At 58.8% G+C, this 26,015-nt stretch overlaps 3 protein-coding genes across 5 annotated transcripts in view; 1 reads left to right on the top strand and 2 right to left on the bottom strand.

Moving 5' to 3' along the window:
* The window catches only part of IFT172 (intraflagellar transport 172), a 43,206-nt gene extending 40,935 nt beyond the window's left edge, over positions 1–2,271 (bottom strand). For 2 of the 3 annotated variants that reach the window (XM_086631985.1, XM_086631986.1), the window contains exons 1-4: positions 2,233–2,271; positions 2,011–2,154; positions 1,790–1,902; positions 1,183–1,222 (exon numbers count right to left, since the gene is read on the bottom strand). In XM_086631985.1, coding sequence (XP_086488111.1) covers positions 1,183–1,222; positions 1,790–1,902; positions 2,011–2,154; positions 2,233–2,271 — 336 coding nt within the window. Of the gene's footprint in view, positions 1–1,182; positions 1,223–1,789; positions 2,155–2,232 lie in introns of all 3 variants that reach the window. The other variant, XM_086631984.1, reaches the window with a different exon arrangement.
* A 221-nt stretch (positions 2,272–2,492) lies between these two features.
* Positions 2,493–10,172, top strand: LOC104373924 (low density lipoprotein receptor adapter protein 1). The gene is made up of 9 exons (XM_086631983.1): positions 2,493–2,577; positions 5,013–5,155; positions 5,704–5,816; positions 6,731–6,845; positions 7,233–7,305; positions 7,740–7,852; positions 8,841–8,887; positions 9,782–9,864; positions 10,030–10,172. Exons 1-9 carry the CDS (start codon positions 2,493–2,495, stop codon positions 10,170–10,172), a joined length of 915 nt encoding a protein of 304 aa, XP_086488109.1.
* Positions 10,173–14,465: 4,293 nt separating this feature from the next.
* FNDC4 (fibronectin type III domain containing 4) lies at positions 14,466–25,286 on the bottom strand. The gene is made up of 6 exons (XM_086631982.1): positions 25,214–25,286; positions 19,264–19,379; positions 18,536–18,740; positions 17,546–17,635; positions 16,147–16,280; positions 14,466–14,501 (listed from the first exon to the last, which is right to left on the bottom strand). The coding sequence occupies exons 1-6, from the start codon at positions 25,284–25,286 to the stop codon at positions 14,466–14,468; spliced, it is 654 nt and encodes a 217-aa protein (XP_086488108.1).
* Positions 25,287–26,015: the final 729 nt, after the last annotated feature.

The raw sequence follows: 26,015 nt of genomic DNA, 5'->3' as shown, positions 1-26,015 counted from the left end.
TGTTCAGGAAAGGCACAGGTGGGCACCAAGCTCTTGCTCTCTTTCCCTCATGACACTCTGTTCCAGTGTCCTGACCACTCAGCGCAGCAGCTCAACCATAGAGAAGCCAAGGCTAACCAGCAGCTTTCTTCACTCATCACCCAAGCAACAGGATCACATGGATTCCCCTCCTGCAGCCAGGAGCAAGCATTCAGAGAGGCTGGAGGGCCCTCCTAAGCCACCCTAAGAGCAGCCGTGGTGGTGGGCCACAACCCAACCCTGAGATGTAGGTGTTCAGCCCAGAGACCGAGAGGCAGCTTGAGAAAGCCTGGCACAGAAACTCCATCAACCACAGCAGCAGCAGCTCTGCCCGTGTCTTCTGGGGATGAGGCCCAGGAGGATGATTCCCCTGAACTGGTACTGGCCACTTCAGAGGCCTACCTAGCAGAGAACGTTTCTAGTGACACAGAGAAAGTGGGGGCACAGTGTGACGGCAGCTGGCTGGAAAGCCTGGGCAGCTGCTGGACATGTGCTCCTGAAGGTGAAAGCAGCAGTCAGTGCACTGCATTTTCTCATACAGATGGCCTTCTGTGCAAGGAACTTATCATACCTTTGCCTCTTCCAGATGCTTACATCAACATCAGGACACTCCTTGCCAGAAACCTACCGAGGAGACTGCTCTGACACACGCAGCCAGAGCTAGAGCAGCAGAACACGAAGGCTGCCAGGGAGATAACCTGACTGAAACTACAAATCTGAGGACTTTGAACATGTGGAAACTGTACAGTTTGACTGAATTCCTCACACTTTACATTTTGGTTAATAAGGAATCTTGGGGCTTAGAGTTGCCAACCTGTAAAAAATAGTAGGGCTCAGCGTCTCTCCTACTTTTCTCTTTCAACTCCCTTAAAACATTCTGTCCACTGATACCTAAAGTGTTCTCCAAAGTTTTGTAATTGACTCCACTGATCACTCAACAATTCCTGTGTTGTACCCAGACATTACGAGGCCCCTGAAGCTTGACAAAGTAATACATGTCTCAAAATTTAGATATTATCTTAGGATCTACCTGCATCTTTTGGAGATCAAGTACCACTGACAGGTTGGCCAAGTACACTAGCGAGTATGAGCAGAGACACCTCTAATTGTCTTTATCCTACATATGCTGGAGAAAATGGAGTTAAACAGGAGTCTGGGTCTCACCGTTTGGATGAACTTGTTGCATATCACCTTCTTGTCACCCCTGCAGAAAAAGGTACACAAAAACAACTATCAGTGACACTAGTAATACTGCCCATTCTGGTTACCCTACTGCATGTATTCAGTCTGGTTTAGTATTGCCAAACACAGGTCATTTCAGTTTTGTACATTCTCTGTCTATCACAAGCCAACTTTGGGCAGAAAATGTTAAAAAAAAACCTCAACTTCTGAGCTTCCAAAATTGTAGCGACCTGCCTTTCTGAGCATCTTTAGCACAATACACACCAGCAAATGAGGCTGAAGTGAGGCAGGTGTGCATCACCGTTCCACATCTATGGACAGCAGCACGGGCTCCGCAGCTGCCCTCCCCAGCAGCTCAGCTGGTGCAGGCCCGCACAGGGCTCCACAAAGGCTGTGTTCAAGGACGCCCCGTCTGCCGCTCAGCACAGAAACACCCGAGCGGCTCACAGAGGGTCAGTCGATGGGCACGGCGGCGTATGCCAGGCTGGATATGGATGCGGGCAGCCCCGTGGCTCAGGGCGCACACGGCGCAGCGGGGAGGGCAGCGCTGCCGCCGCTCCGGCCGCTGGGCGCTGCGCGCCAGACTCACCAGTCCTCTCCGATCCGGTAGACGTACACGATGTTGTCCGTTTGGCCAACGGCGATTTTGGTGGAGTCCGGGGAGAAGGCCATGCCTTTGACCGCGTAACTTCTCCTGCCGTACTGTGTGGAGAGGACGGCAGCGTGAACCACTGCGGAGGGCCGGCCCGCAGGCGACGGCGCCCCGCCGCAGCAGGCCCCGGCGGCAGCGGGCCGGGCCCCGGCCCTCACCTTGGCGTCGGAGGGCTTGGTGGAGAACTTGTCGCGCCGCTCGCCCTGCTCGTCGTACAGCAGCACCACCCGGTCCGCGGTGCAGACGGCGAACCGGGAGCTGCTGGCCGACCAGGCCATGCAGGTCACCCGCGCCGTCCCGTCCTGCGGAGCACACACAGCCTCAGCGCCACCGCCCCCGGCCCGGCCCGCGCCCCCCGGCCCGGCCCGGCCCGGCCCGACCTGCGGGGCCAGCAGGGTCCGCACGTGCCGCAGCTGCATCGCGCCGAGCGCCGGGAACGGGGCCGGGACCGGGACCGAGACGGGGACCGCGCCGCCGCCGCCGCCGGGCCCGACTCGCCCCGCCCCCCGTTGCCCCGGCAACCCCAGCGCCTCCGCCGCTCCTGACGTCAGCGCGCCGAGCCCGGCGGCGGGTGGTCCTTGTGCCGGAGCCGCTCACCGTCCCGATACCGGCAGGGCTCGCGCTCGGCTCCGGCCCCGGCATGGAGGCGCTGCGGGCGGCGGGGCGCGCCGTGCTGCGGAGCCCGCGCCTCGCCCGGCACGGCCTGGGGCTCCGCCGGCGGCGCAGTGAGTGCGGGCCGGGGGCGGGCGGGGGCCGCGGGCCGGGGCCGGGGCCGGGGCCGGGCGGGGCGTCGCGTCGCGTCGCTCTGGGCAGGGAGCCCGCGTCTCGGTCTGGCCGGGCCCGGGACGCGGCCGCTGCTGCCGCGGGGAGCGGCGCGGGGCACGGGCTGTGGCCGTGCCGTGGGGCCGGGGCGCGCTGCGGCAGTGCCCGGGGACAGCGGCTGCGGGCTGCTCGCCGGGCCCTCCCCGCCGCGCTCCCCGGGCTGCCGGCCTCCCGCCCCGCTTTGGACCTGAGGCCACCCCCGGCGGTGGGCTGCGGGGCCTCGGGCGGCGGCGCCAGGTGCTGGAACATCCACGGGCATCCTCCCCAGCCCGTGCAGGCCTTGGCCTCCCCGAGCTGCTGCGCCTGCTCCCCCGGCGGCACGGACACGCGTGCGGGGAGCGCACCACGCCTGGCAGCCGCTCGCTGCGGGCGGACTGCCGAGCGCCCCGTGGCATGGCCAGATCCCAGACTGACCTCGCAGACTCGGCAGGAATGGAGCCGGAGGGCTGTGCCTGGGCTTCCTCAGTCCCGGCCGCCCAAAGGCTTTGTTGGAGCAGCAGAGCTCACTCGGGCAGCCCCAGCATGTGTGGGCTGTTCTCAAAGCCCGGGGTGAGACAGTGCTCTTCTACGCTGGGTGGAGGTCCCCGAGGCCCTCGTGGTGCCAGGTGGGTTCCCTGGTAGTTGTCAGTTGTGCAGGAGTATGCTGTGCAAAGAAGGTCTCCTGATTTCCCTGAGGGTTCAGGTTATTCCAATTATGAGTCAGAGCCTTCTGCAACTGTGCCAGTAATGTTCAGGGAGCTAATCCCAGGAAAGAGATGAAAAAATAACCCTGAAAAGTATTAGCTTAGTGAGAGCAGTAGATACCGAGGCAATTCCCAGGGAAGTGTACAAACCCGGTGTTTGTAGCAGAGCATGCTACTTCTGTGTTCCCGTTCCTTCCCTCCTTCGTGGGCTGAATCCCCACAAAGACAGAGACTATGACTCCCTGTGTCTTAGCCCTTCTGCATCTCTCCTCTCTCACCATCCTTGCGCACTTTGGGATTTGAGAAAAGTAAATGTGTGCTAACATCTGCTTCGTCTCTCCTTGAAAATTATCACCAGGAAGTGCTAGGCACAAGAGAATTGTTCCTTTGTGGCACACTAGTCTGATAACTAAAGTTTTTGCCTTTGATGGCAGTGAACTTTCTGTTGAAGCCAATGGCTCTGTCTTGTTGGAGCAGAGGTTGGATGGAAAGTTCTTGCTTTGTGTTCTCTGCCATCGGCAGTGGTGTCAGGGCTGCCTGCAGGGCTGTGCTCCTCCTTCCACCGGCACGTCTGCCTTGTGGCACAACACGCCGGTGAAACGGACTGGTTTCTGAAGGAAGATGGAGATGCTGAGGACTGTCCCTAGGAAATCTTTCAGGAGTGAACAAACACACTGCCTATTATTTATTTTATTTTGTTTTATTGACTGCAGCAATGGGGTTTGAAAAGAGAGGACACGGGAAACAAGCCAGTGCCCCTTTAATTCTGTGACCTGCAAAGTAATGCACATGGGAGCTCTCTTGCCTCTGTGCATTGGAGTTCATCCATAAAATGTGTTTTCCTGGAAGCTAGTTTGCATCCTTGAAATACCAGGATTAAGCTCTTCCTTAAGACAGAATCTTTGTGGTGCAGTTGCTTCCCAGTCACGTCAGCTTGGATTGAGACTGCTGGATGAGCTACCTCTTCCCTGGCAGCCTTCTGCTACAAAAAGATAGCTACCAGAGGGTTTGGCTTTGGTTACCCTGGCACGACTTGGGGATTTTGATCTGACCGAGTGTGGCAGCAAATGCTGCTGTTCCTGACATGTGCCAGCAGCTTAGGTGAGTGAGATGAATGCGACACAAAGAACATCCTGCTTGTGTCGAAATAGATGGGACACAGGAATGCAAGGTTTTTGCAGATAGCAGCAGACACTGCAGCATCTGAGGCCCTGTGCAGATATGCAGGAGCTTGCTGTCTGTGCTGACAGAGCTTGTACCTCCAGGAATAGAGGACTAAAGCTTTGAGGGTGAACTGTCCTCTTGTTCTGTTCCTCTTCCAAGAATGTCACAGAGCCAGGAGAGTGCCCTGCTGAGTGCAGGTAGCAGCACCACCACTGGTAGCGGTGAAGCTGCAACAAGGTCAAGCACTGGAACAGGCTGCCCAGGGGAGTGGTTGATTCACCATCCCTGGAGGTATTTAAAAGACATGTAGATGCAGTCCTCAGGGACATGGTTTAGGGGTGGACTTGGCAGTGTTAGGTTAATGGTTGAATTCATGATCTTCAAGATCTCTTCCAACCTAAACGATTATATGATTCTATGGTAGAATGGCTCTGCTGGGACTAGCCATGGGGCTGCTGGCACATGTCTTGTAAGGTGTTTTGTCTTTGCAGAGCTTCCTGAGAGCTGGGCTGATATGCAGGAGCCACTGCTTGAAGGGATGTGCTTCACACTCAAGTATCTAGGCATGACGCTGGTAGAAAAACCCAAAGGAGAAGACATGGCTGCTGCTGCCATCCGCAGGATCGTGGCCACGGTGAGAGCTGGCCCTGGGGCCCTGCTGTGCTGGGGTGGAGAAAAGCCAGTTCAGAGCCTAGCCTCGGGGCTCTGGGAAGTGTCCATGTCCCAGCCCTGAACCCCAGTGAGGGACCATGCTGTTGCCAAGAGCAGGGTGGTGGGCAAGGGGCTGGCTGGTCTCTGCCTGTGTGCTGCAAGGGGAAGCTGTCTTTCTGCAGGACAGCTCTCACAGCCTGCTGCTGCACTGGCAACAGGGCTAGGAGCAGAGCTGTGCCACACTGGCAACAGGGCTAGGAGCGGGCTGTGTCTGTCACAGGGTGGAGAGAAGGGTAAAATACTGGAGGAGGTGGGGTCTGTCCTTTCCCATGTGCATGGCAGTAGTGTGAATGGATTCTGGGGGTGTTCTATGCCAGGCATGCCTGCTCTCCAGGCTTGGCTTTCCCATCCCTACAGCAGGGGTCTGAGTGGGTGGCACTCTGTACAGAGTCTGGGGGACTCCTGCCAGCAATAGTGGGGTGAAGACCTTTGCCAGATTTGCAGAGGTATCTGGTGTCTCCCCACTGCCAGGCACGGGTGGGAGCTCGCAAGTTCCAGAAGGTGATTCTGACAGTATCTCCGAGGGGCATCTCGCTGCAGGATGCAGACACAAAGGAGATGGTTGAGAGCATCTCCATCTACAGGTGGGCATGGTGTGTGGAGGGCCAGGGGCTCCCCAGCAGCCAGCAGGGGACTGGTGGGACCTTGAGCAGCCAGGGAGGGGCTGGGCCTTCTGTCAGTGGTACCTTCAAGCTTAGGTCTCCCTTTGGCTCCCTGAGGCCTGTGCCCTCTCCCTTTTGTGCCCCACAGCACTGCCTGAGGCTGAATTCAGGCAGAGTCCTGGGTGGCCTTGAGCGCTCCGTCTTCTCCCTGGGCCTTGCTTGTCTCCTCTGGCATTCAAGCAGAATGTCGAGGCTGATGATTGGAAAGGCCCCCAGTTAGGGCTGGACTGCATGTCTGCCTCTCTCTGCTGACACAGGACCACCCTTCTGGCTGCAATGGCATGAGGGTGCCATAGACTGCAGCTTCCTCAGGCTGGCTAAAGGCAACTGCTGTGAGAGCCGATGTGTGGGCTTTTTACTGCTGCCAGCTGTGCTTTGGCTGGGTTGGGTGTCCGTGGGTGCTGGTGTGAGGGGAGCATGGCTGCAGGCTGGTGGCTAGATGGGAAGCAGAGGCAAGACCTCTCTTTTGTGCAAAATTTGGGTCTTGGCACCAGAGGTGATGTGCCTGGCCTCCAGTCGTGTCCTTGGAAGCAATCACCCATCCTTCTGTGCCCCTTTGTCTCGGTGCTTGAGTTCATGTGTTGGGTTGAACTGGGCATCAGAGGACCGAGGAGCACACCAGGGCAGCACGGGAGGGAATGCCTATGGATGCAGCCATCTCTTAATAGTTGTAGGTACCAGGCAGCCTCAGCCCTTGCTGGGGGGTTGGGCTGCTTGATCATCTGGGGCAGATGAATGCCTCAGGCTGTCAGCACTGCTTGTTGGTGTGCTGGGAGCACAGCAGAAGACCTGTGCGAGGTCCGTTATCACCCTGAGCAGCTCCTCTATGCCTGCAGGATCTCCTACTGCACAACAGACAAGCTGCAGAACAAAGTCTTCGCTTATGTTGCCCAGAGTCAGGAGAGCGGGGCACTGGAGTGCCATGCCTTCCTTTCACCTAAGAAGAAGATTGTAAGCACTTCCTTTCTGCTCTTGGCTCCACGAGGTAAGGGTGGGACCAAGGGCCTTCCTCTCCCTGTTCAGAGAGAGAAAGCCCTTACCTCTGTGCACCTCAGCTGGAAGCAGAGCCAGGCAGCACGTGTGCTCACGCTCTGCAGAGGCAGGTCAGATGGAGACCAACAGGAGGTTCTTCTGTCCCAGCTCCTCTGGGATCTCCTCTGGGAGATGACTAACCTGCATGGGCAGACAGACACCGCACTGAGCTCTGGCCTTCCGTGTGTGTGCTCTGCAGAGAAAGGCAGCGAGGGAGGCCTGGGGACTTCCAGATTTCATGGCAGTGGGGTTGTCCTGGCTTGAGGGCCCAGATGGAAGCAGACATCCCCTCTTTCTTGTACACAGGCCCAGGCTGTGACTCTGACCGTGGCCCAGGCTTTCCAGGTGGCACTGGATCTCTGGGAAGCAGCACATGCAGGTAGGAGGAATTTCTCAAACGTGTCCCTCTGCCTAGCCCTGGGATCAGGGTCTCCAGTGTGGGACCCTGACTTGGGCTGTGTGGAGGAGGGATGGCTTGCTGCCTGGCTGGTGAAACACACCAAGTGAGGAGAGCGCTGTCCCTGCCCTGGTGTTCTGTGCCGCTGCCCTGCGCGGGGAGCCTGCCTTAACTCTGGCTGGGGTGGGGTGGGAGGTGTCCCTGCTCTCCATGCTGAGCTCTTCTGCATTGCTGAGCTGTAGCACAGCTCAGGGCCCTGTGGTACCTGCCCTGAGCAGTGATCCCATACCCTTGTTTGCACCCTGCACCAAGCACAGCATAGGCATTTGTCCCTTGCCCACAGTCCTGCCTGTACATCCTCTGCGGGGCCTTCTCCAGGCTGAGGCACTAACTCTGCTGCTTTTGCCCTGTCCCAGGCTCTAGGCAGGAACAGCCCCTTCACCCTTCATGTGTCTTGGAGAGCAGTGAGCCCGGCAGACCAAGTGAGCCAGCCCCCCCGGGGAGCCCTCCCTTCAGACACCAGTTTGGGGTACAGTATGTGCAAGTCTGGCCCGTGCCCAGGGCTGTCTTGCGTTAAGGCAGGAAAAGAGTAACCCTTACGCAGCTCCCTGCTCCTGGCCTTCCAGGACCCTGTTGATGTCTGCACAGCCTCCCTCACACATGATGGCCTGACATGAAGAGGGGCACTGTGCTGTGACTGGCTTACAAGGTGGGCACGGTTCCTCTTTGCTCCACGAGCTCTCCTGTTAGGCCCAGCATTGCTGCAGGACTCAGCCTTGCTCTGCTGGCACTATCAAACAGGGAGCTGACACCTGCACTGCAGACTCGGTGCCATTGCTAGGACTGAGACGCTGTCCCTGAAGGAGAGGACCCTTTGGTCATCATCTTGCCAGTCTGGGCTAAGGTTCAGCCCTGCCCACCTGCACTGCACCTACTGCATGTCCAGAGCCAGTCAGAGCATTTGCCAGTGTTGCCGGTCTCGCTGTGTCCCTGCCCAGGAGCCTCTGCACGCTTGGTCCTTGGCCTCGTGCTTTCAGTGCTGGCCCAGCCTGGCAGTGCTGGGGTCATGCTTGCTTGCAGCCCACTCCTGGGTGGTCCTGTGCCTGGCCCTCCAGCTGCAAGTTGTGCTCAGCCCACCCCTGTCTCTGGGCGAAGGTGCGCTGTGTGCAGCAACTGCCTCGGCGTGTTCCTGCTCGCAGCCCGTGTCTGGTGCTTTGCGGGCTGAAGGGGACGTGAGAAGAGCTGTGGTCTGTCTGTCCCCTCGTGTGGCTGTGTGTCTGAGCCCTGAGGACTTCAGCCGCCAGGCGCTGCTGGTGCCGTGTTTCCCACTACTGCCTGCAGGCACTCTTTGTCTGCGCCATGCCCGGTGGGTGACTGTCTTGCGAAGGCGCCAGGAACTGCCCTGCTGCTCCAGAACAGGCTCTGGGCAGCCCAGCCTCGCTCCTGGTGGAGACTTGCCCAGGCAGTAAGGTGTCATGGTGGGGTTTTGTTGTTTTGTTTTTGTTTGCCAGGAGGAGGAAGAGGCAGAGGAGGAAGATGATAACGTTGGTGAAACCTTACCTAGGTAGGTGGTGAGCTGCTGCTTGTGTTCAGGGGTCTCTGATGAACCCTGTCCTGTTTCCTTCTCTGCATCCCGTGCAAGGGGAGCTGCTGGGGCCACAGGCATGATTTGAGCATGGAACAGATCCACTTGGGAGCAAGAGAGATGGAGCTTCCTGCTGCTTTCTCTGCCTCTGTCAGCTGAGAGGTTGAGTGAACAGGGAGCTGAGCTGTGGAGGGTCAGATCTTGCAGTTCAGTTTTGGCTATGGAGCTGTGGGGGACAGGTGCTGACCCTCAGGGTGTACCCAGATATGTTACTTGTGCTGTTTCTGCCACTCTTCTGAGGCCACCCTGTCCCAGACACGCTTCTCAGGTGGGACTCAGAGTTGTCCCTCTCCTCCCACTGATTTCCCTGGGGCTTGGGCCAGGATAGAAGCCGGGTCATGCTGACTTCTGCATGGACTGGGGCCCGGGGCTGAGCTTGCCGTTGTCTGTCCTGTGCTCGGGAGGAGCTGATGGTACCAAGCCAGCAGTGGAGGATCAACCTGTAGGTCTTTGTAGAAGTGCCTGTGGTGGTGGGCGTGAGAGAACTGTTCCACTGTGGCTGTTCTCCATGTGCCTCTTGCAGCTGGCACCTGGCTGGGGTTTGTCGGTGCTGCAGGGCTGAGCCTGGTCTAAGCTGGTGCCAGCTGGGAACCAGCACGTGCACAGACTCAAGCTGTGTATCTGGTCCTGTGAAGTGGCAGCCCTTTGTACGTGGGGGCTCCTGATGGGAAGGAGATGAGGCTTTGCAGTTTCAGGACAGGCTGGCCCAGGAAAAGGTTTGGTTGCAAGTGGACTAGGGCTTCCTGCACTCCTGATACATGCCCGGTACTGCTGCGCCGTGCCTGCATTGTCAGGGTCGTGAGCACTTGGCAGGCCTTGCCTAGGGTATGATGGGTGCTCTGTTCTCTTCCAAAGCAGCATGGAGGAGTTGGGGAGGGGAGCCCACAGCCCAGCAGGTAAGTTACTTCCTTCAGTGCTGCCTTGCCACATCTCCCAGCATGTCCTCTGCAGGAGGAGGGGCCTGATGGCTCACCTGGCAAGGTCTGCTTCCCCTCCCAGGCTGTGCCGGCTTCCCAACCGCGCGTCTCATGGACTGGGTCTTTCCCCCTCTTGCTTTTCAGAGTCAGCACCTCTTGGGCCCGGAGCGAGCTCTCCTACAGCACAGCTACGGTGCTGCCGCTTGGGGCAACCCCCGGACAGCGGGAAGGGGCTGGCAGTGGTTGGAGGCCTCCCCACAGCTGCCCCCAAGACTCCCCTGGGCTAAGCCCCATCCCTGCGACAATGGACCAGCTTCTCAGGATTCACCCTGTGCCTGCCCCTGCCCCTGGCACTGCCCACCAGGCATGGGGTCTGCTGGCACCACTGCCGTGCAGCGCACAGACGGCGACACCCACTCCTCCTGCTCTCTGCCTGCATGAACCACCTCAAGCTGCAGCTGCTCCTGGCTTGGGCTGGTGGCCCTGTGCTCCTCACTCTGCCCGCTCCCATGCATGCAGAGCACCCCAGGTGCTCTGGGCCTGCAGGATGCAGCCAGTGCGCCTCGGACTGCGCCGTGTCCGACCCGCCTCGGACTGCGCCGTGTCCGACCCGCCTCGGACTGCGCCATGTCTGACCTGCCCCGCTTGTTTCTCCCGCCTTGCTCCTGGTGGCAGCTGGGGACCAGCTGAGGCCGAGCAGCCTCCTGGAGATGGTGGAGGACTTGCTTGGCATGTGTGACCCTCAGGGAGTGATAGCTCTTGGCCAGGAGTGAGTGAGGAAGGCTTTGCCCCTGCAGTTCAGCCCCACACCCCCTCATAAGTGAAATGAACTGATTTTTAAAGGAAAGCTCTGCCTTTATAGGGAAATAAACTGAGTTTTTTACTGTTGTCATGTGGGTTAGAGTGCCGGGTGGGGTGCCATGCAGAAGTGTGCAAGGTGCTGTGTCTCTTCTGCACTGCCTGTGGCGGGGGCCCAGGCTGTGCCCTGAGCTCTCGGAGCCTGCAGCTGCCCTGGAGCTCCCACCTCTTCCTCAGCTGCTGACCCAGAGAGAGCCAATCCCCCTGTGCTGAGGGCTGCCAGGACCTGGGGTGGCCCTTGTTATCTGGGGCTTCCAAGCCCGCCGTGTGCCTGCCGGTCTCAGCCTTTCCCGCTGCATGCCTGCTGGGCTCAGGGGTGCCTTTGGGCTGCCGCGGGCTGGAGACAGGCCCCGTGCTTGGTTTCCTTCCCCCCCCCGTGGCGCAGGGGAGGCTGCAGCCAGCAGGGTGTCTGGTTCCTCTGGCACGCAGCGATTGGGAGCTGCTGGCAGGCTGGGGTCCGTACTGCTGGGTTCTGCTGCATTGCACCACGTCTCCCCTTCCAGGGCTGGTGACCCGGCAGCCCCAGCGGAGCACGCTCGGCGTGTGCAGCCTGGGGCGGCAGAGCTGCTTTCCCGGCGAGGGCCACCGGTGTGCCGGGGGGGGGGACACGAAGGCCCATGCTCCAGGGAGGCTCGGGGCCCTGCGGGGCAGGCAGGGCTGTGGTTTTGCATGTCGAGCTGTGGTCTCCTGCCTTTCCTCCCACCGCTGAGGGCACAGAGCAACCTGTTGGTATTATTTGGGTTGTTATGGTGAGCAGGGTGCTGTTGGGTTCTTGGCTTCCAGCACCGAGGGATGGCTGACCTGGTGGTGGTGTGGGTGTAACAGCCCTCCATGTGGCTGCCCTGCGCTGACCCGGGACACCTGGCACCCGGGACACCTGGCACCCAGGACGCCTGGCACCCACGCTGTCCTGCAGCAGAGACCCGCAGGTGCGCTGAGGGGGGACAGTGCTGCTGCTCATGCGGCACACGCTGATTGCTTCACTCGCCCTCCACTTTTGTCCGGTGAGGAGTTGTTCACCGTCTCCTGCCGCAGGGGAGGGCCGTGAGCCCTCACACCTCCAGACAGACGTGCTCCAGGCATTTGAACAGCCGCTGTCCCTGGGACTCGCCCTTGCTGCAGTGTGCTCTTTGCTGTGACTGTGCCAAATGCTGCAGCCCTGTATGGCTTCTTGCAGGACATCACAGGTGCCAGTTCTGCTGTTATTCCTGGCTTTAACCAGCTGCTGCTGCAGTGAGTGAACTGCTTCCCCGCCGCGCTCATCTCAGCCTTGTGTGTGGGAGCCTTTGCCAAGGCTATGCTGTTTCAGTGGGTTTGCCATCACCCACGTGTGTGGTGACACTGCCCACCACCTCCTAAACTGGTGTGCCAGAATTGCTCCGCGTGAGCCATGCAGTCCTGTCCTTGTGCCACTGTGGTGCTGGTGCTGCAGGCGGGTGGGGATGTGTGTGCATTTCCATGGTCTGGTGCCGGCAGGCGTTTACGCTGGCACAGGCTGGTGCTGCCAGACTCCTTTGCAGGGTGTGTGCGTGTATGTGCCTCAGGAAATACCTTTGTCCAACATTGCTGCTGCCCTTCCTGTGCAGCAGTGATCGCTGCAGTTCCCTGCATTGCCAAGGTCTGAGAAAGGAGTGGTGGCTTGGGTTTGTTTGGGGTTTTTTTGGGGTGTGGGGGTGTGTGTGGGGGGGGGGGGTCTTTTTTGCCCCAACACTACATCCTGATTTTACATTTAATGTGACAGACTTATGCACTCTTTTTTTTTATTTGGCCACAGCCACTGCATTTTGGCATACATTTTTTTTGGTGCCTCCCCAGCTCCTCAACTCTGCTGCACAGTCATGGTCCTTTGTTTCTTGGTGTGCACCTCTGGTCTGGTTAAAGAACTCATGATAGTAGGCACATGTGTGCTCCGACCCTCCACCTTAGCACCTGTAAACATTTTTCAGGGCAGCAGAGCCTTTTAAAAACTCCTATTTGCCTGACACCCCTAATTTTTAACACGTACCTCCGAAAAGTTAGCTGTTGAAACAAGGTGGCTCATCTGTCTGGAGCTACGGCCGTGCTCCCTGCAGCCCAAGTTACAGCACAGGAGCACCTGCACCCCACCACCATGGTGCTTGTGCACACACACTCCCACCCACCCTACAAGTTTGCAAGGACAACGCTGTCTTTGAGCCAGGATGCTTTTATTGAAAAGACTCTGCCACAGGAGTCGCTGATCCTGTCCCTTCCCCACCTAGTCCTGTAGCAGGAGCTGAGCAGCACCTGGAAGGAAGAGTCCTGAAAGTGCTTTACTGGGAGGTTTATTCCTGGAAGACACTGGATCCTGTGATGCGTGAGCCCAGGGCTGCAGAGGCAGCACCCCAGCTCAGCAGCAGGCTGCAGAGCAGGGCACGGAGGGAGAGCCGCAGCCTGGGCACCAGCCTCCTCACATCACCCTGCTCCCTCCTGCCACCGGCAAGACGGCAATACCTGGGACCAGCCTTGGACACAGAGCAGTGCAGGCGCCCAGTGCAAGACTCCTGCAGGCTCTGGGGAGCAAACACGCACAGTGCAGATGTCACCACTTCCCCAGCCCTAGGGTCATCGGTGGCTCACGCTGCCCTTGCATGAGCAGGCAAACTGGGCACGTGCCAGCGGTCCACCAGCTCTAGCCATTCAGGCCCAGCCCTTTCCAACAGGTCTGTGTCACATCAGCCAACCTGATGCAGGCCACGGGGCCAGCTCCAGGAGCAGTGACCGGAACCCACAGACAGGAGCAGGATGTGACGCTGTTGAAGCTGGGGGGTGGCCTCAGAGCAGCGATGAGCTCTGCAGCGCACATGCTGCCAAGCCCACCCAAATGTCGCTGGGCCTTACCACTTCATCTCCTCCAGGCAGCACGAGCATCCTGCTGCTCACAGGCTGCTCCACAGCTCCACACAAACAGCCTGAACGTGTCAGGACGGAGCCCTACCAGGGAAATGGCAAAGCCACAGCCATGCCCCGACAATGCCGGCTCCGCTCCCAGAGCTCCGTGGGGCTCCTACCAGCACTCCCTGCCCCAGCTGCACGCTCCGCAGGCCAGCCAGGCACTGTGGCAACACCAGCTCCTGGTGCTTGCTCGTGTCTTTGTCACCTACAGCAGGGAGAGGCCTTGATGCCCCTGCATGGCAGTGACGGGGTGCAGCGGAGCCCCGTTCCCCAGCAGGGACCCACCCTTCAGCTGTGCTTGCTGGGCCCAGCCCCACAGATGAACACTCCTGCCATGAAGCACAACTTCCCTGGCAGCACCGGGGCGAATGCCGGCACCACCCCATCCCCCAGTCCCAGGGCCAAAGGGGAGCAGCCCCCAGCTCCAAAGCCAAGAGCAAGGGCTGCTCTGGGCTGCCTGCTGGGCGGGTGCCCGGTGCCTTCAGCCGAGCCAGTACGCAGGGACATGCACCAGCCTCCCTGCTCCCCCGGGGCTTGCCCCCCGGCTGGCAGCGTGCCCCGCACCCACCTTGGCCCTGTGCTCTGCAGGGCAGGGAGCAGGGCCAGGCGTGCGGGACAGGCAGCGCCACGCGCTGGGAGCCGGCTCCATGCACATCCCCGACGGGCGCCCTCGGGAAAGCGTAAGTTCTGATACGCGGATCTTCGCATGCAGAGTTCCAGGGCGGGCGTCTGGCACTGCCTCCTCTTCCACGGCCTGCCGCGGCTCTGGCGGGACGACCAGGAACCCGGACACAGAGCGGGTGCTGCACTTACACCTCAATTATATTGACCGAGGGAGACTTCTTCTACGAGAGAAAGAGCTGCTGTAAGGCCCTGCTCTGCCAAGCCCCGGGGACGCAGACCCCACGGCGGAGCTCCCAGCCTCCCGGGCAGGCACTGCGACCAGGAGAGCTCCTCTGCAAGGGGCTGCCAGCAGCAGCTGAGCCCTCTGCCCCGAGCTGAGCCGCGGGTGAGCTGCGGCACAGACCCGGGTCCAGCGTCTGCCTCAGGCGACCGCAGGAGCGACCCTGAATCCCCGGCCCTCTGCGCCGATGTGCTCTCCTGGCAGGAAGGTTCAGGCAGCTCAGCTGCACCGGCTGGTGCCTCCCTCCAGGTGAGTCCCTCCAGCCACACACTTGCCTCCCGAGGAAGGGTCTCTGCCCCTGCTGTGCCCTGGCTCTCCTTGGTGAACCAGCCCCCCCTGCTCCATGCTCTTCAGCCTTCAGGGCTTGCAGATGTCTGGTGGCTTCCATTCGGTCCCTGGCGGTAGCCACGCTACACCTGATGCCCTCACACAGGACACAGGTACAGGGTCGGAGCAGAAAAGGAAACTGAGGGGTAGGAGGACGTCTGCCACGGGGCAGAGAATCCACAAAGCATGGGATGACTGGCATGGCGGGACAGATGAGGCCTGCTGAGTGCCAGGCATGTCTCGCTGCCATGCCCCTTGTGACAGCTCCGGCGTGTGCCAAGGGAACTAAAGGCTGCAGGTGGCAAAGTGGATTTTCTCAAAAACTGTTGCAAGCGTGAGCAGGCACCTTACACTAGAAGGGATGTGCCCATCAAAGAGCATGGCAGATACGTGAATTCAGAGGTGTTGGGAAGGAAAGGTGTCGGGAAGGGAAGGCGTCCCAGTTGCTGCACACATGCTGTGTAGCTCAGGCCTTGCATGCTAAAGCAGGGTGCAGGAAGTGTGTCCCCATGACCACACTGTAACAGGGCTCAGAGCAGGAGCTGCACTACTGTCTGCTACTTCACAGCAGCTCAGCCCTGAAGCCAGGAGGGGAAGGAAATGCAGAGCTTTTTCTTTTCCATACGTTGTTCCTGGCTTTGTAATTAAGGACTGCAAGAATAAACTTGCAGCATTGTCACCTGCAAGGACGGCAAGAGCATGGTGATTGCATAAAGACAAACTGAGGTGCATCAGCCCTGTACAGGTGAACTTCGCAAGCAGCAGGAACAGGCCTTTGCATCTGCCTCTGCAGCCCTGTATAAGAAGGGTCAACTTGGAGCAGGGATCCAAGAGGAGGGATCCTCCAAAAACTCTATCCAAAAATGGCAAGGAGTAATCAGGAAGCTGGAAAATCTGGAGGAGGACAACTGGGGCCTCAAAGTCCAAACAGGAAGTTTCTGCAGCTGACATCCACTGGAAACCAAAACGTGGAGGCAGAGGGACAGTCAGGCAACACTGAGTAGAGTTCCCACCATTGATGGAGGAGGCGGATGAGACATAAGGGGAAACGTAATGCAAGTTCCCGTTAGAGCACATGCATCAGGCTTACAAATCACTGGTTTTGTCAAGCAACAAAGGCACAAGTGTTTGGACTTGTTTGGACTTCTGAGTTTTTAGGGTGAGAGTACGAGCTAGGGTGTTTCTGTTTCTGAGGAGAGCCAGAACCTGTCCAGGCAGCAAGCCACAGCAGATGCCATGTGCCATCCCTCCCCACTCACCTTGCTCCGCAGCAGCCCTCCACTCGGTCGCTCTGGTGTGCTGTGCTCCGAGGATGGCTTTGTCTTTTCCTTGTTGTTGTTGGAGTCGTTGTCCTTGATGATGTCATACTGTCTGCAGAAGAGGGCGATGACCGCTGCGAAAGACAGGGATGAAGGACTCCCTCACAGTGGCTGCCTGCTGCATCCCCTCCCCACCGCATCCCAGGGCACCCTGGGCACAGTCCCGCCCAGGGCACCCTGGGGTGCTGGTCACCCACATCCTCCACCTGTGTCTGCGTGGACCACCCCAGGCACCTCTGCACACGGCCTGGCCAGCCCCCTTGGGCAGACAGGGCACGGATGTGGCTAAAGCTATCAGGGCACATGGGAGGTGCTCGGTGCCTACGGCTCAGGGCTCTGAGGCCGAAGGCAGATGTGGAGGCACTTGGAGAGGGATAGCCCTTGAGGCCAGTAAGCAGATGAGCGGGTTTCTGAGCGCCTCCAGCAAGGCACTCAAGTTCTTGCTCCAGTGCTTGCAGCCCTCACAAAAGCCAGCCCTTGGCTTTGTCCTGTCTTGCAAACTGACTGTGGGGTCGGTCACTCATGGTTTTACAGCACCATCTCACACAGCACACGTTTCACGCCCTGGGACCCTGGAGCAAGGTTTGGAATCGTAATCACTAGACGTGTTGGACCCATTCGAACCCCAGTGCGTTATCACAGCCACTCGCAGACTGGCACTGACACAACCACCTGCACGAGGTGTAAGCTACTCTTCCAGTGCACTAGAAAAGCGTTCAAGGGCAGGACAAGGACAGATCCCTGCAAGATGCCTCTAGACAATCCACACTTTCTGGGAAGGCAGTAGGGGACAAATGACTTCCCACTCACAGCAGCTACATGTCAGCAGTCAGGAGCTGACTGCTATCTCCCAGGTGTCCTTATTCCCAGGGCAACGTGCTGTTTGGTAGAGCACTGGCTTCAACCAGGGGCTGTACAGGAGCACATCGCCCATCTTACAGTTTTAGCAGACTGAAGCACGGCCACTACCAGCCAGTGCAGCGATGTTCTCGATGTCAGACAAGCTAGCTAAGGCCCAAGTTACACGATAGTTAATGTCAGCTGGGATGCTTCCACCCTATAATTCTGTATTGCTTGAGTCTCACATTGTCCCCTGCTCTTCCAGCACAACAGTCCGGCCAGCCAGCCCACGTGCTCCAGGCCATCACTGCTGAGCAGTGGCTGTGGTTGCTCCTTTCACCCCACAGGCTCAAGCTCCTACAGAGACTCAGTGGACTTACTGGAAAGGATGCCAGACCCATAGCAATATGCCTCTGCACTCTCTTGAGCCCCATCCTCTTTGTGGACCCTGGATTGCACCTCTGCCCCAGCTTGCTGGAACGTTGCCTGTGGCACTCACCTGCCCACATGAGCAGCACAGCCACGATGATGATGATCTCGCCTGTCTGCAGCTGCCTGTCTTTGTCCAGCCCTTCCATGGTGATGTCACCTGCAGAGAAGAGAACCCAGGCAGGGCTGGCAGCAGATGCCCTCCCACTAGAACCTACTTCAGGACCAGCAACACTCGAGGATCTGAGAAGGAGCTCCAGAGGAGAGAAGCCCACCTCCCCCAAACAAGCATGGGTGCGGGATGACATCTTGGCCGTGGCTTCCCTGTGTCAGATACTAACCATCCTTGCTACCAACGGCAGTCAGGGATTCTAACAGCTTGTTTGGGTTCAAGTAGAGACTGCACAATGTGTGGGAGTAATCACTGAAGTTACTTCCTACACAGGGACCAGGGCAGGTTAGGAAGGCCCTGAGTTGAACACAGAAGTTCTAAGGAAAGTAAGCCATCTGCTTGCCATTATACTCTTCTCAAGCCCCCCTCTCAGCTAGTGCTGGCAACAGACTGCCCAGTGGACCCCCTCTGGGCATCATCTGTCTTGGATTCTTTGATCATCTCTCATGCCAGCATGTAGGCAACCCCAAGGCAAAAAGGCACAACGTGGACATGAGCAGGAAAGGAGACTGTGGGGCTCCATCACTTGTCCTTTGGTAGCGTGCAGGCTGGGTGACCCGAGAGCCCATTCAGTATTTGATCCCTGCAGGCAGCAGCTGAGCGGGCCACAGCAGCTGTCCTGGCCACGGCTTGCTCAGCTGAATAGGGTGCCAAGACCGGGAATAGAAAGGCTGTAAACCAGGGCTTAGGGACATTACGGTGGCCATAGTGGACATGATGGCAGCTTCTACAACCCTGCCACCCGTTACAACCCTGTGCGTCCCAAGCAGCCTGCTGCTCGGGGCAGCACCTTCCTCGCTACCTGCTGGATCCCTGCCCACGTGCTGTGCAGACCTCCAGGAGCAGCCCTGCCAGCAGCATCCGGGCGAGCTGGAAGGAGCTCCTCACCTTGGTTGGAGCTGTTGGAAGGGAGGCGGTCGGTCTCCTTCAGGGTGCGGAAGTGGACACGCTTACTGGCCTGGCTTTCTCCATACAGGCCGATGCTCTGCACCTGGATGATGTAGTCCGCGTCCTCCGCCAAGTCCCACAGCACACAGGCCCGGTTGGTGGTGTTCACCTCCCGGATGAAGCGCTGCATCTGTCCATCTTGCCGCTGCCAGAGTGAAGAGCCATCATCCCTGGGAGGCTGCTCCCGGCTGCACCGGGCACAGGCCCTTGTCTGCAGGGCTGTGCTGGGCACACTTCCCTTACTCCTCCCTTCCCAGACAACCATCCACCCCCGGGCTGGGCCAGGCTGGCCAGCACTCTGCTATGCAGCAACCCTGCGTGGCCTGAGAGCCAGGCGCCTCCCTGGAGAAGCCACCATCATCTGGGGCTGTGGAGGCGGAGTGAGGCAAGCAAAGAAGGGTTATGGCATGGCTGAAGCATCATCCTTATGCAGAGAAATCGCAGGGAAGCCACTGGAGGGACAGCTATCCCAGCGTAGCCCATGGTCTGCTGCCTCCCACCAGGATGGATGGCTCAGACAGGGTGCCCTGGCAAGGGCTGCTCAACAGCAGAGGTGTCCTCAGGCAGGTGCCAGAGGAGCTCGAAACCGTGGCAAAAGGGCCGGCATGGGAGCATGCTGGTAATCAGCGAGAGGGGTCCTCAGCCCTCTAGGGACAGAGCCGGGATACCTGCTGTAAGATGGCATAGCCGATGACCACGTCTCCTTCTGGAACGTCCCAGGAGACTGTGGCAGAGTTTGCCTTCAGCTGCGTCACAGTCACGTTGACAGGGGATGGCGGCCTGTCTGGGTGAGCCAGGGACGGACCGAGGCAAGGCACAGGAGAGAGGCAAAAGAAGATGTCTCAGAACAGGCACTCGCCCCAGCACACCACCATGGTGCCCCTCTACTCTGCTCTCATAAGACCCCACCTGGAATAATGCATTCAGCTCTGGAGTCCCCAGCACAAGAAGGACATGGAGCTGCTGGAGCGAGTCCAGAGGAGGCCACGAAGATGATCCGAGGGCTGGAGCACCTCTGCTATGGAGACAGGCTGGGAGAGTTGGGGCTGTTCAGCCTGGAGAAGAGAAGGCTCCAGGGAGACCTTCCAGCAGCCTTCCAGTACTTAAAGGGGGCCTACAGGAAAGCTGGAGAGGGACTTTTTACAAGGGCGTGTAGTGACAGGACACGGGGCAATGGATTTAAACTGAAAGAGGGGAGATTTAGATTAGATCTAAGGCAAAAATTTTTCACTCTGAGGGTGGTGAGGCACTGGAACAGGTTGCCCAGAGAAGCTGTGGATGGCTCATCCCTGGAAGTGTTCAAGGCCAGGTTGGATGAGGCTTTGAGCAACCTGATGTAGTGGAGGGTGTCCCTGCCCATGGCAGAGGGGTTGGAACTGGATGATCTTTGAGGCCCCTTCCAACCCAAACCATTCTGTGATTCTATGATTCTACGGGGTCCCTCTCCAACATCTGCCCATGAGAGCACATTGGCCAGGGCAACAGGGAGCAGCTTCTCCAGGGAATCTGTCCCCAGGAGAGGGGTGGCACAGCAGGTGCGCAAGGCTGAGCCCCTGCCAGCAGCAACGCGTGCATGGCATGGTGCTTGCTGGGCTAGTGGGCAGCTGCCCGCTGTGTGCGTGGGAGGTGTGTGGACACAGAGCTGCTCCCTGCCTGCACAGCCACCCCTCCGTGGCACTCGCCAGCTCTGGCAGTCTTCACTTCCTGGCCAGGACTCCTCCCTGCCTGGCTGTTGGTGAGAAATGTGCTCACTGCACACCTCACCCTCTGCAGTGTCCTACAGCAGGGAAGGAGGACAGGCTTGCGAGGCATCTGACTGGCACTTCTCTAAAGGGCTTGCTTGCAGTGGCAGACGTAGCCCATTGCTCATAATACGTGTTCCACGTAAAAGGGATTAGCAATGCTGACACAGGTCCAGGCTGCCAGACCCAGCTAAAGACACGAAGGGCCTCCGGTAGGCTCCTTCCACCTTGCAGGCATCAAAACGGGAAACGCATGAAGGTCTGTCCTGAGTGAAAAAAGAATTAAAGACACTGTTGTGGCAGTTTAACCAGTCCCTGCAGCTCAAAATCACATGAAAAGTCCCTGCAGCCTGTCTCAGAGCACCGCAGAGAGCCTGCTATCAGAGAGGTGAATGACATTCACATCAGTTCTTCACAAGGGCAGCTGCTTGCAGATCTGAGGTACCTTCGCTGCTGCTCAGATGCTCATCTGTTGGAAAGCATACTTCATCCCGCTCCAGCACTAGCAGAAGTAGGGCTGCCTGGCATGACACGCTCCTGCTCAGCCTGTGCACAGAGTAGATTCTTGGCAGGGAAGTCCCATGTTTCTGTAGGGTCCAGAAAGTCCAAACAAATCCTATATTAATGCAATTCTCCAACCAAGACTGTGATGGTAAAATCAGGCTCCTCTAAGCTTTGGGGCTGCCCTGTGGATGTACACATCACGAATGCCTGGCACACCACTCAGAACTGCGTAGGAAGCAGCCCAGACACAGTATTTATATATCAACTGTGACAGAAAAATGGGGCAGCTTGGAATAAACACACTATGCAACTCAATCTGGCCATCTCATCTGCCTGGCATTACTCCTTGCTCTACAGTGGGGAGGAAAACCCAATGCAGAAGGCAGAGCTGACTTTCTCAGCAGTGCCATGCCACCAGCTGCAAACCTCAGCTGTTGCTGTCCTTCAGAAAGCTGGCCTGATGGACCCATGGTCTGAACCAGCACCATTTTGAGCTTCCACAGCACTAGGAGCGTGGCAGCATCCTACACAGGTACACAGACTGCATACAAGGCCAAGTTTTGTCTGGAAATTGGACACAGGAGCTTACGAAGAAAGACACTGAGGCTGCTGCTCACGCGTCCTCTCTCTCTGTTATCAAGACAGTGTCCTTCTACAAGCTGCTTGTGTAGCACAAGTTCAATGCTGTGATTTATACAGACAGAAAAAGAGTGCCACAGGGCACTTGAGAACAAGAAGAAAAAGACAACTGTAATACCAACAACAACCACAGTTAGAGGGATGAGGAAAGGCAATTTCTGTAGGTCAGCTATTTAAAGGCATTCATTCACATTTGAATATATCCAGCTCCAGATCAAACCAGGAAAAAGGTGTGATTCACAGTCCGAGAAAGGTGGGTTTGTGGTCTGCCATGGGCAATTAAGATAGGAGGCACCCACAGAGCCCAGGAAACACGTTCTCAGAGAGGCGCTGGGGCTGAGCGCATCCCCAACAGAAGCCTGCCACATCACCAGGAGGTAAGAGTCATCGGGGACAACACCAACAAGGACATCACAGGATGCTGCGCCTTCTCTTTCAGAACAGGAGGCTGGAAAACTGGGAAGGATTCAAAAATACACTCGAACATCCTTTATCCCACAAAGAGTGTGTCCTTAGAGTTTTGCCAGCGGGAATCCGGTTCATCACTCTTAATTTGTGAGAGGGAGTCTGTGAGCCATGTCCCTACCTGCACACCCTGGTCTCCCGAAAGCCAACGGCAGAAGAGGCTGAATAAAGCTGCAGCCCCTAGACCCGCCTGGCGCACATGTACGCGGTGCACGCTGGAGCTGAGCTCCCCACAGGTGTGCTCTGGTTTCCCACTCCAGCCACGGCCAGTGTGCAACAACCAACACGGAGCTGCGTACAGCACCGTCAGTGAGCAAACGGACGCTCCCTTGCACTGTCCCGGGCAGAAGCATTTCAAAGAGGGGATGGGGAGTGCTGCAATGTTTCTGCTAGCCTTCAGGCCTGAGAAGAACAGTTGTCCAAGGCTACCACTATGCTAGCAAATGTAACGAGGCCAGGAACAGCCCAGGAAGCCAATAATGGAGACTGGTCCCAGGAACTGCTTTGGCCTGAACCAGGCAGCATGTGTGCAAACCACTCGAGCTGTGCTCAAGAGTTAGCGTGAGCCATGATCCATTCCTAGGAGGTAGCAGTTATGTGCTCCCCTCTTTGGAACTCAGACCCTGCCAGCTGGCTTCAGGACAAGAACAGGATCTGGTGCTTCGCAGGATCTATCTACAGTAATAGATTAGGCAGCTTTTTACATCCAACGGAATGAGAAGAGGTCTGAACATGCCCAAAGAGGGGAGCTGGACTTCCCAACCTTTAAGTGTATTTACGGAAATTAAAGGCAAGATCCGACATAAAAAAGTCTGTGGATGGAGCTTGTAGAAGGGCCCCTGCTCTGCACAAGAATTTTCTAGGCTTCTGCAGAGAGCCCAACCTGGGCTTTTGGGCTGGGGATGATGTGACATGGCCCTGGGGCTGAGTCACTCTATGATTTGAGAAGGGCACTGCACTGCTCCAGAAGCCATGCTGCTGGGTCCACACGAGGCTGACAGAATTGCCTGAACTGTACTTAGCCAGAGCTTGCACAGGTCCCCCCATATGTAGAGACCTTCACTCACTGGCAGCAGGAGGGCATCCCAGGAGGATACCTCGCTGGTATCAAACTGCAAAGACAGTACGCTCAAAGCCAGCATGATCTGCTACTACACCCAGAGCCTATTCCCAAATGTCCCAAATCGAGAGATGGGAGGGCGAGAGGACATGGGGGGACACGGCGGAGCCACAGCAAGCATGGCGAGTCAGTGCTTCAGATCTCACGCATTGTAAACACACTTTGTACAGGCTCCAGGCAAGCACACCTGAACCTGTGTGACAGCGAGACCTGAAGATGTCCAGGCTGCAGTTCTTCATTGGAAAACTGAGAGTCCCTTGGTCAGTTTGCAGCTCAGCAAACTGCAGAAAAGACATTTCTGAGCACACAAGATTTGCATGCCGAGCAGTAAGAGACTGGACAAGAAGTTTCAGAAGTCAGAACTACAGAAGTTCACCCTAGAAACACAGGGCAATGTTTAATCCCAAGGATATGCAAGATGAGACCTCACTGATAGTTGTCACAAAAAGACCTCCGAAGGAGAGCTCATGCCATAGAAACCTTTGTGTATGATCCCCACATTAAGCCTAACATTCTCCAGCCTGTTCTGCAGCTGAGGTCAGAACAGTTTCATGCCAGAGCTGCTGCCATAAAGATCTGTGAGTGCAAGGGCTCCAAAAAACGTACTCTCTGGAGCCAACTGTTAAGAGCGTTCCTGTAAAGCCAAGATGCTCCAACACCCTGCTGGGCTCTCTGGGAAAAGCATGCCACAGTTAAAGCCTGCCCAATGCATCAATCGTTAATGATTCTGCATCATTTATAAGTTATCCAGCATCACTTTTGATTAAAGCCGTATTAAGAAATGGGCACCACCACAGAAAGAGCAATCACTTCCTTAAGGCCTGGTGCACCCTCCTGCCTGCCAGCACAGCAGTGCGCTCCTTTCAGGCCTGCTGAAGGGGTGGGAAGGGTTGGTCCTGTGTGCTGGTGCAGCACTGCAGCCTGAGGCCGGGCAGCCGGAGGGCTGAGCTGTGGGCAGCCGAGCACTGGACTAGACCTGCCACGCAGCCTGGCCTTGTAGGTTTGAGAAAGGGCCGGGCAGATGCCCCTCAAGCGTGATGTTAGCAGATGTGGCACTGCACAGGGATGGGGCACAGCCCCACTGGTGCCCCCCGCATCCTGTTACGACTCCGGAGAGGGGACCTCACCTGCCCCTCAGCCCATGCCCTTGGGACTGCTGCTCAAGGGCACCCAGATGTTTGCCCAACTTACCCTGCAGTAGGCAGTAAGCATCAGACTGCACATCTAAAAATAAGTGGCCCCTTTTTAACAAACCTGACTGTGTTTCTTCCTGAATCCGTCAGGCCCGGGAACACATATTTTGCAAGGAGACTGAAAACATGGCAGAACATTTCAGAACGTGTCTGATACTCACAATTCAATGTAATACACCAGTAGCCTGACAAGGGGCAAACAGACAGCAGAAGGCTGCCACTAACACAGGGTCATTTAGACGAGTCAAAGGAGGGAAGGACAGAGGGTACCCCGGGTGCCGACAGACCTCGGTGTCTCAGCAAACACCAGCCCAGGGAAAGCACGGCAGGAAGGCACCAGGAACACCTGTCAGCCAGGGACCAGCTCGCGGCCAGCCCGCAGCACTGGAGCATCGCTGCCCAGGGGCAGTAACTCTCTCAGGGCTCGCAGCTCACCGGCGAGGGGCAAGGAGGGGAAACGGGGCGGCCCCTCCGGGGGGGGGCACAAGGACAGCCCGCGCTTCCCCGCTGCCTCGCCCCAGAGCGGCAGGCTTCGGGAACCAAAGCCGCAGGCGGCGGCTCCAGGTGCCCCCGGGGGAGCCCGGTGCCCGCCGCGGAGGACGGCACGGCCACACAGTCGCACCACGCCCCACGGGGCGGGGACGCGACACGGCCGGAGGCAAAGCCGGCTCGGAGGCCACGGCGCCCCGGCGCCGGGCGCAGCCCCGCGGGTGGCCCGGGGCCGCTGGGGGCAGGGCCCGGCCCCACGATGTCGCGGCCAAGGCCGTGCCGGGACGGGGGAAGGCCGGCGGCGGGGTCCGGCGAGGGGTCCCGCCACCCCACAGCGCGGTACGGCGCGCGGCCCGGCGAAGGGCGGCCGGCCCGGTCCCTCGCCCGGGGAGCGCCGGTCCCGCGCCCCCGCTCGGCCCCGGCGCCCCCGTCCCGCTCCGTCCCGTCCTGTCCCGGCCGCACTTACTGGCTCGCACGAGGCAGAGGTCGCAGCTGAAGAGCACCAGGACGGGGCTGAGGAACGCCGAGACGCGGGCCATGGCGGCGGGCCGGCGCAGAGGCGCTCCGCACTCCGGCCCCGGCCCGGGCAGCAGCCCTGGCACCGGCCCGGCTCCCTGCGCCGCGGGACGGAGCGGGGCCGAGCCCCGGCCGCAGCGCGGGGAGTGGGGGGGGCGGAACGGCCGCCCGGACCCGGACCGCCCCCGGACCGCTCCGCCCGGCACCGCCCCCCGAGCGGCACCGCAGCGGCTCCGGCGCCGCCTCCCCGCCGTACCGTGAAACGGCCGGAGCCGCCCCCGGCTTCCCCGAGCCGTACCCCCAAAACAACCAGCGCGTCCCCCGCGAGCCGTACCCCCAAAATCATCAGGGCCCCCCGCTCCCGAGCCGTACCACCCAGACCACCGGTGCTGTCTCCGAGGGCTGTCAGTGCCGCCCCCCGACCCGCGCCGTACCCCCGTAACCACCAGCCCCCCCCCCAGGCTGTACCCCCCGTAACCACCAGTGCCGGCCCTCCCCGTGCGCCCTTCCCCGGGCAGTGCGTTCGTGCACCCTCCCTTACACAACCACCCTCTCCGCGGGCACGGCCCTGGCGTGGCCCTTCCCGTGCACCCACGCACTGCCCGACCAGCCCACGGCTCCCGCCCTGCGGGTTTGTGCCCAGTCTGCGCGTCGCGCAGCAGCACGACACTTTCCCAGTGCCTTGCGGGGGGCAGCTGCGCGCTCTGTCCTACTGCGGTGGCCTCGGTGCGTGGACAGTGGCCAGGCACCGT

Source organism: Tauraco erythrolophus, chromosome 2 (assembly GCF_009769465.1).
Source record: "Tauraco erythrolophus isolate bTauEry1 chromosome 2, bTauEry1.pri, whole genome shotgun sequence".
NCBI classification, from domain to species: Eukaryota; Metazoa; Chordata; class Aves; order Musophagiformes; family Musophagidae; genus Tauraco; species Tauraco erythrolophus.
This window is presented reverse-complemented; position numbering and strand designations above follow the sequence as displayed.